Below are 15,251 nucleotides of genomic sequence, written 5' to 3'. Positions count from 1 at the left end.
AGTCAATGGGGACCAACAACTGTTTGGTTCTTCAAAATTTCTTCTGTGTTCAACTTAAGAAAGAAACTTATTCAGGTTTGGAACGACATGAGAGTGAGTAAATAATGACAAAATTGTCATTCTTGGGTGAGAACGATTCCTTTAAATTAAAAACAACATCTGACAGATAAAACTGTATGTAGGTTTACATTCAAAAGCCCTTTTTTTTTTGCCAAAAAATTCAGTCACACTCCCTCTCAGACAGAGGACAAACTCTATGGACCATGAGCTCAATAAATGTCATTTCTGTAACATGCTTATTTTTAAAGACATTTAATGTGTTACAATTTTCACCCTATATAGATATTCGAGAACTGATCCAGGTAGATGACGTTATGGAGGATGACTCTCTGAGATTCGGCCCCAATGGAGGACTGATCTTCTGTATGGAGTACTTCGCCAACAACTTTGACTGGCTGGAGGAGAGTCTTGGTCATGTGGAGGATGACTACATACTGTTTGATTGCCCTGGTAAGAGGTGATGTAGCAGATATATGGTGCTCTTGTAGACTGGCATGGATACAGAGCATTGTGTCCTCTGGACTTAAGGTCAGATCGAGCTGTACACGCATCTGCCTGTAATGAAGCAGCTTGTGGAGCAACTGCAGCAGTGGGAGTTTCGCGTGTGTGGAGTCTTCCTGGTTGACTCACAGTTCATGGTCGAGACCTTCAAGGTAATGTTTGGCACATGGCGATGACAAAAAATTAAATGAAGGAAATGAAGCAAGCATAGGCTGGATTTTTTGCGATTTGGGTAAGAAATTATTGAAATAGTAAAAACCTAAATGTGATGTTTGTTGTCATTTTTTTATCTAGTTTATCTCTGGAGTTATGGCTGCTTTGAGTGCCATGGTGACATTAGAAATCTCACAAGTCAACGTAATGACCAAAATGGATCTACTCAGTCCAAAGGCTAAGAAGGAAATGGAGAAGTATGTTCACGGAATGTGATCCATTTATAATTCACTTCAACCTCGATTTAGATGGCAGACTGTGTTTTTTATTTTATTTGCAGGTATCTGGACCCGGATATGTACTCAATGATGGAGGACAACTCTGTATCTTTGAGAAGCAAGAAATTCAGGAAATTAACCAAGGCCATATGTGGTTTGGTAAGTTACAATTACAAAGATTATGCCTCAAGGCACTGATAAATACAGTGTTTGTTTTTTTTTATTCTAAAAATTGTGATTACAAATAAAAATGTGATTTAAAAAAAGTTTCAGGTTTGCTGTGCTTGTTTGTTGGACTGCGCAATTTTGCTTATTTACCAATATGACTACAAAATGATGATAATAATAATTATTATGAATTAAAAACATTGAACAAAGGAAATATATCACTATTTTAATTGTACTAAATCAATGTAAAAAAAAAAAGAGTATTTAATAATAATAATATAATACTCATAATCATTTTATTTTACAGTACAACATAAAACCACAGGGAGCCCTAAAGCTCTCCTTTGTTGGCTACAGGTTTATAAAAGTTTCTTGTTACAGATCTGGTGAAATGCTTTATTTAGAAGCACACAGCATATATATTTATTTAAATCACAGCCTTACCTTTTTGATAATTGCACTAAGCCATATAGCAATTTTGTTTTTTGATTTTGATTAGTCGGTCAGCCCTAGCATCTTTCATAATCACTTTTAATGTCAAGTTTACAATCGTTCTGTAGTAAATTACTAAGACGGCACTGTTTTCTTTAGATTGATGATTACAGTATGGTTCGTTTCCTGCCCTTTGACCGCACTGATGAGGAGGGCATCAACATTGTCCTGCAGCACATTGATTTCTCCATACAATATGGTGAAGACCTGGAGTTTAAAGAGCCCAAGGTCTGTGCATAAGATTACTGCCATATGCTATGAACTGATGTTTGATTCAAATATATATTTCTGTAGCTTGTTTATTATCAAAACAGTTGTTTAGACTAAATTAGTTTAAGATTACAACAACATTTTTTCCTTTTATTTTTTTTTCCAGGAAATTGATGGGGAACCCAGTAACACAAATTTCGATGAGTTCTTCCAAGACAGAGACGATTCTTGAGATCACACTTGAAAGACAGCCAGATTTGTTCAATTAAGAGTTTCATTTATTTAAACTATATTTTGTGTCACTGTCATTCATAATGTCATTATTGAAGGATGCAACCATAACCTGTGCAATGCCTCTTGATCTTTTTTTAGAGTTTTATAAAATGTAATCAATTTTTTAGAAGCGCATATTTATTTTTGCAATAAAAATATGGAAATTACAAATGTGGTGTTTTAATTTAGTTAAAAAATCCAGCCATTACATCTGTCACAACCCAGTGGTGTAGAATCCTTTGGCTGATGATACACGGGGCAACATTGTGAGCAGTTTTTACGGGCAACTATTTTGAGCAATGTTGCTCGGGCACATTTTACCATTGAGAAAGGGTACAAATTTTCTATTTATATATATCTGGTCATTGGCCCTGTGTCTCAACTTGGTGCCTGTTGATGGCAATATTGCTCAAAACGTTGACCCGTGTATCATCAGCCTAAGAAACACATTGATGGAGACGTGGAATAGTAGCTTATCATTATGAGGTCTTCAATAGTGGACAGTTAAGATTATATATTTGGCCCCATTCATCAATATTTGGTTACATCCTAATGTACTTCCTATGTTGTCTTGGTAGGTACATCAAAATGGTGTGTGTGGACATTTTTTTAAATGGCACATGTAACATATTTAGATTACTTAAAAGAAGTGATATTAAACATCTTAAAAGACATTTTGTGGGGAAAAAAACAGAACTGAGGCAAAGCTGGTATCCTCGGCGCCTCCCAGTGGTTATGGCGGGATATTGCACTGGAAACTTCCTGTATCGGTGTTGTGTGGGTCAGTCACGGCGGAAGCGGCGGCTCGCAGCGTTGACACTCATTTTGCCTGCCAGATTTGGGACATATTGCGCCAAAATGCCGGTAAGAAATCATTAAACGTAACAATTTAGACGGTGAGCGCAAATTGTGTTATGAGCAGTTTGTTGTGCCACGTTTTAGAACAGCGGCGAACTAGAAAATATTTTAGCGTTATTAGCCATAGAGCTAACCTACTCTGGCCATTTTTCTACAAATGTAACAGTTTTACAAATACATATTTTATTATGTTTTTTATATTTATGCATTATTGCCAAATATGTATATGTTAGTGTCAGAAATGTGTTGTTAGAAACAGAATTTGTGCATCTGTCCATGATGCAAACAACTGGAGTTCCTCATTTGCATTCAGCTCAGTGATCACTGATTTTCTTTAAACATTGGTCATTTTAAAACAAATTTGCTATATTAAAGAAATATTACTTAGTAACTCTTGTATTTTTTGTGATGTTCCACTCTCTTCAGGCTTACCACTCAAGCCTGATGGATGCAGACACCAAACTGGTGGGGAATATGGCATTGCTGCCTCTCAAAACACAGTTTAAGGGTCCTGCTCCTAAAGAAAGTAAGAAAGTTTGCTTGATTTCAGGCAGTCCTGTGAGATCAGAGTTGTATGTGGTTCTTCCTTAAATGGCCATCACTAGTAAAGGGTATTTGACAAATCGACTCTTCCTTCCTGTTTCTATATTCAGCCAAAGACACAGATATTATCGATGAGGCCATCTACTACTTCAAAGCCAATGTTTTCTTCAAGAACTATGAAATTAAGGTAAGACGGATGACCGTACAGCATGCTGTGCTGGAGCCTAAAAAATGCCTTGTGTGTCTTAACATGCATTCATAGTTCTGACCTGAGAGAGAAGAATACATATTCTCACTGTATCCTGATTTAAACTCTTTATATATGCATATACACCGTTTTTTTTATACCTCTCATATGTCTTTTTATTTTATTGTTGAGATTTTGTATTGAAATATTCACTTTTATACTTTTGTTAGAATGAGGCAGATCGAACTTTGATCTACACCACTCTTTACATCTCTGAATGCCTCAAGAAGCTCCAGAAGGTAACTGTTGAAGAATAAAAGCTTCATTGTATATTTCAAACAGTCAGTGATGAATCATTTGTCAGGTGTTGTTCGTTTTTCTCATAGTTTATTCTTCATACATTATCTAACTACAATCTCATAAATGATTTATAGTGCAGTTCAAGGGGTCAAGGAGAGAAGGAGATGTACACGCTGGGAATTACCAACTTTCCCATCCCTGGAGAACCTGGCTTTCCTCTGAATGCCATGTATGCTAAACCCTCTAACAAACAGGAGGATGGTATGGCACAGTGAAGTCAAAACTTACTTGGGTCTAGTTGTTTTGCACATCCACTAAGACCTTCATTATGATGAGTTTATTAGCAGTTTTATTGCTGATTACAGAATTGATCTAGATACTGTGTTTTTCTCCTGGACAGAAACGATGAGAGCTTACCTGCAACAGATCCGACAGGAGACGGGACTGAGATTGTGTGACCGTGTGTTCGACCCTCAGACAGACAAACCAAGCAAGGTGAGGCATATTGAAATATTATTTATCAGTCAAATCAAGGTGATTGACAAAAGCAAGAGAGGTTTTTATGGGCATTTTATTCATTTAGTTAATTGATTAAATTTTGTGTGCACTGTGACATTTTAATGACAATTAAGAACAGTTTTCCTCAAGTCTTGTTACTACAATGCAAAAATAAAAGTTAATTGTAAGAGGTTTTTTAGAATTTTTTAAACAGAACACATATTTCCTCAAGTCTGTGCAACATATGTTTTATATGTTTAAATTAGTGTTTTTAGTTTTTTAGGGTTTTGTGCATTGTAACATTATATTCATGACATATAAACACTTTTCCTCCAAAGTCTTGTTACTGTAATATTACAAACCAAAAATTGTTGCGAAAACAAATTTTTTTATATTGTGGCAAGACATTTAAGCAATTTTTTTTCTATCCTGTTACTGTAAAAAGTTGTTGCTTAGTGATGATTTTTTTTTTTTTTCCCCCCACTGTGACATTATTTTCATTTCTATTGAACTAAGCACATTGCTTGGTGACACTGAAATATAACTTGGACATTTCTTAACCATTTTTTTGAGATTCACCGAAACATTATTAGTGTCTTATGTGAAATGTTTCAAATTCATGATATTAAACTAAATTCAAATGTTGATAATTTCTATTTATCTTCTATAGTGGTGGGTGTGTTTTGTGAAGAAACAGTTCATGAACAAAAGTCTGTCTGCACCTGGCCAGTAAGAAACCACTCAGGATCTCTCTTGGTGTTTCTACGTGGGATGTGTATGGATTTTTTTTTTCCTTTAATGTGTATGCGAGTGCGTTTACCCTGAGATTTTTTTTACTGGCGATTATCAAGTATATTTGATTTGTGGCCTGTCATATGAAACAGGAGCCGATCAAATAAAAATCTATTAAAGAGAAACAGCTAGGCGATATCTCTCATTTCTAAGTTTTTCATATCTAGTATTTTATCTCAGCCTTATTTCAATTACTAAACACAATTCTTAATCGTTTCAGTTAACAATAACAACACTGCTTGGTGTGTAGTGAGTTCATAATTGTTTTATTTATCCGAACTTATTAAAGTGCATAAATGATTGCTGCAGAAAGAAATGACATTCCTTCATATTTAGTGCTCAAAAATCAATATTCTGCCACTCAGACTGGAGAAAAGTGAGTTTCACACCAGTAACACACCACTGAATCAAATCAAAATGTGACTGAGACCAACTGGAAATGCACGACTTATTGCTTAAAATAGTTTTCTGTCTTTAGAACAATAGAATTACATTTGCATTAGTACACAACACCCAACAAACCTGACACAGACAAGATCTTAAAAGACGTGTTGCCAAGAATCGTATGCACCTTTAGAAGTTAGAGGTAACTGCTTTTGACATGACTGACACAAGACATAAACAACAAGACAAAGGCAAGACATAAGGACAAACACTAGATATGTAAGACAAATGCTACATTTTAATGAGCAATTACATGATGGGACATTTGGGGAACAAAAGAGTGAACCGGATACAGTTATAAATGTGATTTCAAAACTACATGTGGGGGAAACATCACAAACGAATGACTGGTAGAGCTATGGTACAATACATCATATTTACATACACAAAAAATACAGCTTTTGAGCTTACCATTTATACAAAAAATATTCTCTCTGTCTCATGCAAATATCTAACTTTTTGGTTTGTCCAAAAGAGGATTCCAGCTCAAAAACCGACTAGACATTGAGACGGACTTGACATCACTGAATACAATTTTCCTTTCCGATAGGAGAACAACTTAAGGCAGCAGAGAAAGAGATGGCCCTTTGAGAGACTTCTGCGGTATTGTTTTGTTGTTTTTTAAGGGAACAGGGCTGTCCGACATGTCGGTGAGAAGGGAAATCAGCATCGATTCTGACCATCAGCCTCTACCATTACCATAAATGCACAAAACACGCCAGAATTGCATAAAAGACTTCGTTCAAAATTTATGGCTCAGTGGCAGATAAAAAAGCGAGTCAAAACACAAGTGTCATGCAGTACATTTCATCATAATTAAGATAATAAATAATTCAGACACACTAGAGGGTAATCGACATTAACGAAACGTGCTATAACTCACACATTCAGATAAAAAAAAGAAAAATTATTCTACGGTGGCTTTGCTCTGATATCCCTAAATGGTGCAAACCCAAATAAATAACTAGTGACTAAAATAAAGGTGATCGCCTATTAAAGTTTGTAATTGGCAAGTCAAGGGGGGCTGGTTAGAATTCAATACACGCGATGAAGCTTTGCCAACACATGATCCAACACATCAGTTAAACCTATTAAATTGATATGAGCTCGTCATGGGTTTTAAAATCAATGCTGAAATAAATCCTCAAACTGTCTTTGACCTCAAGATATGAAGATGGGAACTGATATGTACTAAACGAAACAGTGATGGGGCGTCTAGTCGAATGCCATTTCTTGGCTTTTCCTCACACAGCGGGCGACTTTCCTCTTGAACTCACCGTTGGGATCCTCTCGCCACTCTTTCTGCAAGCCAATCACAAATGTGAGAGTTTCAGTCATGAACTTGCATTTAAAACCCATTTTATTTAAATTAAGTGACATTATGGAGTGAAAAAAAAAAAAAATGCATGTGGGACTTGAGTTTTTTTATCCAGGATGTAGATGCTTAAATAGAAACGCTTCTTTTTAAAATCATTATTTGCCATTAATGCTGTAACCATTTTTACAATAATAATGTGTAATAGTAATGTATTATCCATATGCCAACATTTTAGAAAGGCTGCACTTCCTACTTAAATAAATAAACTCATTCCATTTAGTACATTCTGATGAAAGGATAAGGTCACCATGAAATCTAAATTGACCATTCCTATTTTTATGGAATATTTCAGTGTTTATTACAAATGACAGGGTTTCTGCATGTTTTATGTAGGTAAATTTAAGATCTTTTTAAAACCAATTATAACAAAGAATAAACTGAAGGGAATGCAATACATCAATATTTTCTCTAAATGTAAACGTCTAGGGAGCACACAATGAGTTATATTAGCTACACTTCAAAGTTTGACAATATAACCACCAACCAATCTCATTACTTTTCAATTTAAAAAAAAAACAACACTCCCAACCACTAAAATATGGAAATAACTTTTACTGTGCCTTCTCATCACATCGCAAAAAACGTATGTTCATTGTGGTTTCATGGCGATTTATAAAATGTGATTCAGTATCATCAAAAATCAGTAAACTTACAGCTGCATCCACATTGGCTGGCGAATCACCATTGGGGTCAGCTAACATGGAGATCACACTAATCATGATGGTCTCTACTGTGTGGATGGGCAGCCAACGTTCCTCAGGTTTCTCATATCCAAATTTGTCCTCTCCTGGCTCATGAAGGATGGAAATGCACACATCCCCGTTCTTTGCGACTGGTTAGAGATGAAGATTGATATCAGTGCCAGCCTCTATGTGGACAACGATTTCACCAACATGCACTCACCATTAGGATGCCAAATCTCCGTAATAAACTTCATCTTGGGAGGCCGAAGTGGGTAATCATGAGGGAAAATGAGATGCGCCTTAAAAAATCCACCTTCGCTGTAAATCAAAAACAGAAAAAGTGAGTAAACAGTTTGGTTAGACAAGATTTGAGAAGACTAGATTAGTCAACTGGCCACTCTTACAGCTAAACCCAAACAACACATGGCTGGTAACAGGATTGGTTACTTACAACAGTGTGTCTTGAGGGCCGATCACGACAACCTCCCACTGATAGATATCATCATCATCAATCAGACCAGCAGAAAAACCTTCCACTGGGTTTTTATTGAGCTCTGTAAGATGTAAAACAAAGAGATATTATTTTAAAATAGAATCTCAAATTTATTTGTGTGTGTGTGTGTGTGTAAACTTGTAAAATAATAAGGTCAAAGGTTTTGAACAAGTTAGTGAGGTATAAACATGTTGATCACAAAAAATAATATAATTATATATACATATTTGTGTGTGTGTGCGTAAAAATATAATATGTATTGTAATTTAGAATATGTATCTGGCAATACTGGATATTAACTTAAATTTTCTGCTATGTAATGAGGGCTTCAAGTTAATCTAAATAGCTATTTTTCATACTATATTGTGATCACTTAAGGCATTAAAAACAGATTAAATTTTAATACAAAATCAAAACGAGTTGCTGTTTTATTTCCTCGTTTGTCCACTACATACTAACACGTGTCAACTGATATTATGACCAGTAAACTTAGTTTTTACCACTCATTGCCATTATTTTAAAATATCTAAAATAGTATGTTTAATAAATAGGCTATTTTCTTAAATAAAAGGTATGAGCTTTGAGATCAACATGTTTATACCGCACCAACTTATTAGGCGCTAGCATGCTAGCAAAGCTTCTGACCTTATAACTTTACAAGTGGAAATACGAAGCCCATAAGCTCTTACACAAACACTGACACAGTGGGTTTCGTTACACACTATCTAATTGAGTTAAAAGTGCTAATGGTATGGATAAAAATAGTATGCCATAATTCTGTACTACTCACGCTAACAGTTAGCCACCTACCTGCTAGCTGTTTTCGAAGAAGCAGGGCCGATTGCTCGGTCATTTTATTTGAACTAATATTAACAAAATAAATAATGTCTCCAACAAAAATGGGACGAAATAAATAATTCATTCGACGCGCAGCACTTCGGCACTGTGTATTTGATATCTACTTCACATGCGCCGAGAACCGATACATGTGATACTGGCACTGACCTCAAGGCTGTGTGTCACTAGGTAGCTGCCAACTACAGCAGTTTTGGGCATCTTCATTGGGCACGTTCCGAATCATGATGGCCGAAAATTCTGCGCTCGCCCGTGACGCATAAAATTGCTGTCTATGTAGCTGTGTCACTAGGTTTTGAAACGCAGCCAAAGTAAACAGGACCAAACACTTTATTTATTCTGCTGACAATATAGGTGATATTTTATTATGAACAGAAATAAACCTTAATCATCTATAATCTAATATAGAAATGATTTCTTTCTAAATTTTGAATAAATGTCGAATAGCAATTATAAATGTGTAGCAATGTTCTTTTTAACTAAAACTAAACCCTTTACAATTATTTTCGGTCATTGAAATAAAGCTGAAATCAAATTGAATAAAGTGTAGTACTAAAATACGTAAAATTAAAAAAAAAAACTTCTTAGAGTGATTACTAGCATTAGCCTACAGGTGTTGCCAAGTAACTGAAATAAGTTGAAGTGAAAGTCTAAACTAAAACTGAAATAATGGAAATAGGAAAGCTATAAAGAAACGAAATATAAAACGACTAATAGCTCATAAAATACTAAAACTAAAATGAAAATTTTAGTTTAATTATAAAAAACGAAATAAATAAAAATAAAAGCTAATTAATAATTGTGATAAATATTATTATAGTATATAAATAATGCTAAGATAACGCTGGTATACATTGCCTGTGCCTTCTCCATTATGAAAAAGTTAATTTCAAAGTAAATTTAAAGAGTGAAGTCAAGTAATAGGCCTATCTAAGTTAATAAATGAATTGCACCACCTCCAATTAATTTTTAAAACAGTGTTGAGAGTTGTACAGTTAAGTTTGTACATTGTTTATGTTTATATATTGTATTGTTTTTTCATTTCTACACTGTAAGAAAAAATCCTAGAAAATACGGAAAAGTTATACTGCATATTAGGCTACATTAGGTACCAGGACAGTACTGTCCTTTCTGCCAAGACATTTCATTTAACCCTAAAACACAAAACAATACAATGCATAATTCAAAATACAGGTAGCCTAAACTCCTGTGACAAATCTATACGGACAAATCAGTATTGGGCCTTGTTTTACGTAGCTTATACACGTAACCTTGTTTTGTGTAGCTTACATGTGTTGACTATGTACATAATAAACGATAAGTGACAGTGAATGGTATTCACTGACAACATGTTTCCTGCAATAACAAATAAAATACACTAGATGGCAATCACTGCTCACTTGAACTTTCTCCCAAAACATTCCTTAGGTAAGTCACTTAGTAGAAGACATGCTCTGGTTTAGTTTTATTTTTAGTTACTAATAAATTACAATTAATACAATTATAATATATGCTTATTGGTTTGATAAAATATCTTAATATGTCGAAACTGTTTCTTCAGATCAGCCTGAATCAGTGAATCTGAGAGGATTCACAAAGCTTGGCCTATCCTTTATCTTGAGAGCTTTACAATCCTCCTGACATGCCAGAATCTTACATTTGCTTTTTTACAGAACCATAAAAGGCAAACATTTGGCTCCCTTCCCAGAAACTGATACCAAACATAGACTGAAAATGGGAAAGAGTTGTTAGCAACTACATTTCACATCCGTGAAACTCAAACAAGGGGATGGGTTTCTGAATAAACAGTTGCACTCAGGTGACAAAAGGAGGACTCTGTGTACTCTTCCTGGCATGTTTCATCTGATGGCACACACGTTGAGGAACGGTATACCTCTCAGATCTGTCTGTCGCATGGTTACCAGAGATTTGTCTGGTGCCTTATCTTTTGTTTACATGTTTAGCATGCAACTGTCAACCCACTGTATTACACAAAGAAGTGATGGTACACTGAACACAGCGCAATCTTACGGAAACATTTGACTCTTCTCTTGAACTGTTGGATGCCTTATTACTATATTCAAACAATCAAACTCATCTTTCTCATCCAACCACCTGTTTAAACCACCAAGGCTAAAATGCAAATAGTTATATTAGTTAACAATTCTGAATTCTAGAACAATTTTAAACCTCCTGTATTATTTTAAGTATCTTGTAGCTAATTGGAAGCCATTACAGACATAAATCCATACAGTCTTGCAAACAGGTTGGCCCGAACAGCTTGACACTTCATTGAGATGCTGACCGAGCTCCTTTCTCTCTCAAGCCTGCTGCAATTAATGTGTCAGTCATGAGGTGTGTGATAAATGGGCTATTACTAGCTTGGCTGACCTTTTAGTGAATGGAATTGCAATGCAAAAGGGAACATCTTTTGTATTCTTTATAAAGCTTTATAAAGTTAATGTTAATGTAGCAGTTTATGCCTATGCATTTCATGGTTCAAATTTCATACATTTTTTTAAAGCAGTAGTTCACCCAAAAATTAAAAATGACTCATCTTTAGGCCACCCAAGATGTAGATGAGTTTGTTTCTTCTTTGGAATAGATTTGGATTTGCTCACCTCTGCAGTGAATGGGTGCCATCAGAATTAGAATCCAAACATCTGATGAAAACATCACAATAATCCACATGCAATCTGTTTAGATGAAGAAACAAAGTCATCTACATATTGGATGGCCTGAGGGTGAGTTAATTTTTTAGCAAATGTTTAATTTTGGGTGAACTATTCTTTTAAGGTTTACATACTCTTTTTTTTAATATAGGGAATGAAAACCTGAAAATGTGCCTGAGCATCCAGGTTTCCACAACCTTTTGAAGTTCCATTATTTTTCTAGTCATTTATGATTTCTGCATAAAGAATTTTCAACCCTTTCAGATTCAAAACATTCTATGCCTTGAAATTATGAGCATAACAACAACAAAAAAACTACATACATTTTCAGGACTTTCAGGCCTGGAAATCACAATTTTAAAATTCTCAGATATTTCTATAAATTGAATGACCATGGAAAGCAGATAACATAATTTATTTTTACATATAATATTATAATAATTTTGCATGGTCATGATATATATGGTATATAGTTTGAAACTCTACATAGACATAATTGGAGAGCATAACTGGACCACCATCTCAGCCCTCAGCTATTTTCATCTTGAATAAACCAGTACAGAACAAGCTAATTTGAGTTAAGGCATCAAGATATGCAAGATATTGTCAGTCAGGAAAAATCACCTTCTACTGCAACTGTCAGAGACCTCGACAGATGGGCTGTGAATCTGAGTTGATTGCCTTTTTTGGACATTTCTGTTTCCATGAGCCAAATCAACTTTTATGGAACCACAGAGATGTCAGTGTACAGTAATGTTTTTGGTTTTTTTGCATTCATCCATAAGTGTTCTAAATAACTATCAGAACCTGAATCAATTAGTCAATATTTCTTGCAAATTTATCTTTCAAATAATACTGGACAGAATGACATTTGACTAGGAGATTGACTTATAAACAAGCGACATGGAAAGCACCATGTCATATCTCCATGACAACCCAGCTTTAGCAAAACTAATTTAGCAGTTTCATATCTTTTTATCTGAGCCTGTAGTGTTGCAAAACAGCATGCAGACCCCGGGCCCAAGTTAATCTTATGATGTCGTTTCATTCCTCCTTTTTATCAGCGAGACAGTGTGCAGTGAGTGGCCTTATCTTGTATGTTCAAGTTATAAGCTTTTCTACAAATGATGCCTGGGTAATGGTGAAAAGCAGTGTGCAACCTAAAGCCCTATGTGAAGAAAATTAAGCTTGCTTTCTACACCAATCTAAAAAGAAATATTTAAATGGTTGGCCGCATAACTACCTGTTTAACCAGTCAGACACATCTAAGATAAATTATCTTTTTAATTAGAAATGGGTTTAGTGGTGGGGGAAAGCTTGTCAGTTTAAACACTAAGATTTGAAGAACGCAAGATAAACCTGTAAAGCATGAGGTTGTCTGTAGTATAATGTACATTGTAGACATGAAAAGATATAATAAAATATTTACAAAAATGTGAGGAGTGTACTCACTTCTGTGAGATACTGTATATAGGCTATATATATATAGGCGCTAAATACCCTCAATGTGTTTGTGCAGCGTTGAGCAATGTAACCAATCACAGACATATCTGTTGATTTCTTAAACGCAATGGCCAATCAGAAACGTTTTGTAAGAATTCACTCACCGCTGAAAGTGCTGCAGTTTTTAAGTGCAGTTCTGCACGCTCGTGAATCATCTCATGACTAAGTGCAGACGCGATGTAAATAGAGATTCATTGTGCAGTTTAGAGAGCTTCATTGATTATAACGGAACTTTGTAAGATCGCGATGAACGAAGATGAGTAACGCTTTTTAGTGATAAAGGGAGCGCGCTTTATGCACTTTCTAGGGTATAATCCATTCAGAATTTGTATGAAACTTTCGTTTTTCGGACACAGGCTACATCTTGCAAAGTTTCGGGAATGACATCCTCATATTTATGCGGGATTCACTCTTGAAATAGCAGTGATTGGCAATGGACGGAACATAAATATGTTGATTTAATTCTGGAACCGGTCCTGGCCAAACCTCCACAGACAGCGCGCGTCCCGAGCGAGATCTAATTCACGGACCAAAAGTGTGTGTAAACTTTACTGAGATCGGGACATATCATCCAGTAATTTAATTTAATTTCCAGTAACGGACGGTAGAAATTTCAGCAATTAATGTATGCGATTTATGAGAGAATATAGTCCCACAACTGATCGTTTATATTTTCCTCACGTGTCTCGCCTTTGGTAACATCAATTAAAAATGGAAACATTTCAAGTGACATGGGAAAAAGACAGAAAACTTCAGTGAACATGAGAAAAGCACCATGCACATTTCTGGTTAAAAATGAAAGGCCATCAACTGACAAACGGGAAGCATCACCATTCAAGTCAGCAGCAAGAGCCAAAGCTAGTCCACAGTTTACTAAACAGTGGCAACCTCTTTAAGTTATTCTTGACTGTGTTGGATTGACTGCTTTGATGTGTTGCAATATGGTAGGGCATTGTTTTGATGCTTACATCCGAAAAAAAAAATGCTTTTATCTCTTGCCCCCCCTGACTCAAGAGTCAAATGTCACCCATGCCTATACACAAGGGGGCCTCCTGTTGAAAAAAGTCTGAGAACCACTGTGTTAAGTGTACTTTGCATTTTTAAGACCACAAGTGTGGGTGACCAAAAGCGTGTGTAAACTTTATTGAGATCGGGACATATCAACCAGTAATTTAATTTAATTTCCAGTAACGGCAATGAATGGTATGCGATTTATGACAGAATATAGTCCCACATCTGATCGTTAATTTTTTTCTCACGTGTCTCGCCTTTGGTAACAACATTCAAAACGGAAACATTTAAAGTGACACGGGGAAAAGACAAGGAAAACTTCAGTGAACATCAGAAAAGCAGCGTGCACTGGTTTCATTTCTGGTTAAAAATGAAAGGCCATCAACTGACAAACGGGAAGCATCACCATTCAAGTCAATAGGAAGAGCCAAAGCTAGTCCACAGTTTACTAAACGGTGGCAACCTCTTCTTGATTTGTGTTGGATTGACTGCTTTGATGCGTTGCAATACGCATATACGCAATACGGTAGGGCATTGTTTTGGTGGTTACATCCGAAAAATTATTTGTTTTTATTTATATACATATTTTTTTTCTTCATATTTTGGTCCACTCATCTATGCAGAATTGTTGTAATTCAGCCACATTGGAGGGTTTTCGAGCATGAACCGCCTTTTTAAGGTCATGCCACAGCATCTCAATAGGATTCAGGTCAGGACTTTGACTAGGCCACTCCAAAGTCTTCATTTTGTTTTTCTTCAGCCATTCAGAGGTGGACTTGCTGGTGTATTTTTTTTGTTTAGTTTTTTTGTTTTGTTTTTGTTTTGACGTGACATGTGGCCAAGTATGGTGACCCATACTTGGAATTAGTGCTCTGCATTTAACCCATCCAAAGTGCACA

The 15,251-nt window shown here is 35.6% G+C and overlaps 3 protein-coding genes across 3 annotated transcripts in view; 2 read left to right on the top strand and 1 right to left on the bottom strand.

The window, feature by feature from the left end:
- LOC107686892 (GPN-loop GTPase 3-like) overlaps nt 1-2,264 on the top strand; it is a 3,646-nt gene extending 1,382 nt beyond the window's left edge. Inside the window, exons 3-8 of the mRNA XM_016484037.1 lie at nt 343-510; nt 589-713; nt 856-971; nt 1,055-1,151; nt 1,752-1,880; nt 2,029-2,264. Coding sequence (XP_016339523.1) covers nt 343-510; nt 589-713; nt 856-971; nt 1,055-1,151; nt 1,752-1,880; nt 2,029-2,094 — 701 coding nt within the window. The 3' untranslated portion in view covers nt 2,095-2,264. The remainder of the gene's footprint in view (nt 1-342; nt 511-588; nt 714-855; nt 972-1,054; nt 1,152-1,751; nt 1,881-2,028) is intronic.
- A 632-nt stretch (nt 2,265-2,896) lies between these two features.
- On the top strand, nt 2,897-5,352 carry arpc3 (actin related protein 2/3 complex, subunit 3). The gene is made up of 7 exons (XM_016484034.1): nt 2,897-2,999; nt 3,420-3,519; nt 3,647-3,723; nt 3,954-4,022; nt 4,158-4,284; nt 4,424-4,518; nt 5,192-5,352. The coding sequence occupies exons 1-7, from the start codon at nt 2,994-2,996 to the stop codon at nt 5,252-5,254; spliced, it is 537 nt and encodes a 178-aa protein (XP_016339520.1). The 5' UTR covers nt 2,897-2,993; the 3' UTR covers nt 5,255-5,352.
- Nucleotides 5,353-6,096: 744 nt separating this feature from the next.
- LOC107686891 (ubiquitin-conjugating enzyme E2 G1-like) lies at nt 6,097-9,354 on the bottom strand. The gene is made up of 5 exons (XM_016484035.1): nt 9,122-9,354; nt 8,270-8,372; nt 8,039-8,136; nt 7,789-7,967; nt 6,097-7,059 (listed from the first exon to the last, which is right to left on the bottom strand). The coding sequence occupies exons 1-5, from the start codon at nt 9,231-9,233 to the stop codon at nt 6,973-6,975; spliced, it is 579 nt and encodes a 192-aa protein (XP_016339521.1). The 5' UTR covers nt 9,234-9,354; the 3' UTR covers nt 6,097-6,972.
- Between the last annotated feature and the right edge of the window lie 5,897 nt (nt 9,355-15,251).

The sequence above is a fragment of the Sinocyclocheilus anshuiensis genome, unplaced genomic scaffold (assembly GCF_001515605.1).
Source record: "Sinocyclocheilus anshuiensis isolate Anshui unplaced genomic scaffold, SAMN03320099.WGS_v1.1 scaffold1339, whole genome shotgun sequence".
Classification (NCBI taxonomy): Eukaryota; Metazoa; Chordata; class Actinopteri; order Cypriniformes; family Cyprinidae; genus Sinocyclocheilus; species Sinocyclocheilus anshuiensis.
The sequence above is the reverse complement of the archived record's forward strand: the minus strand, read 5'-3'. Positions and strand labels throughout refer to the sequence as shown.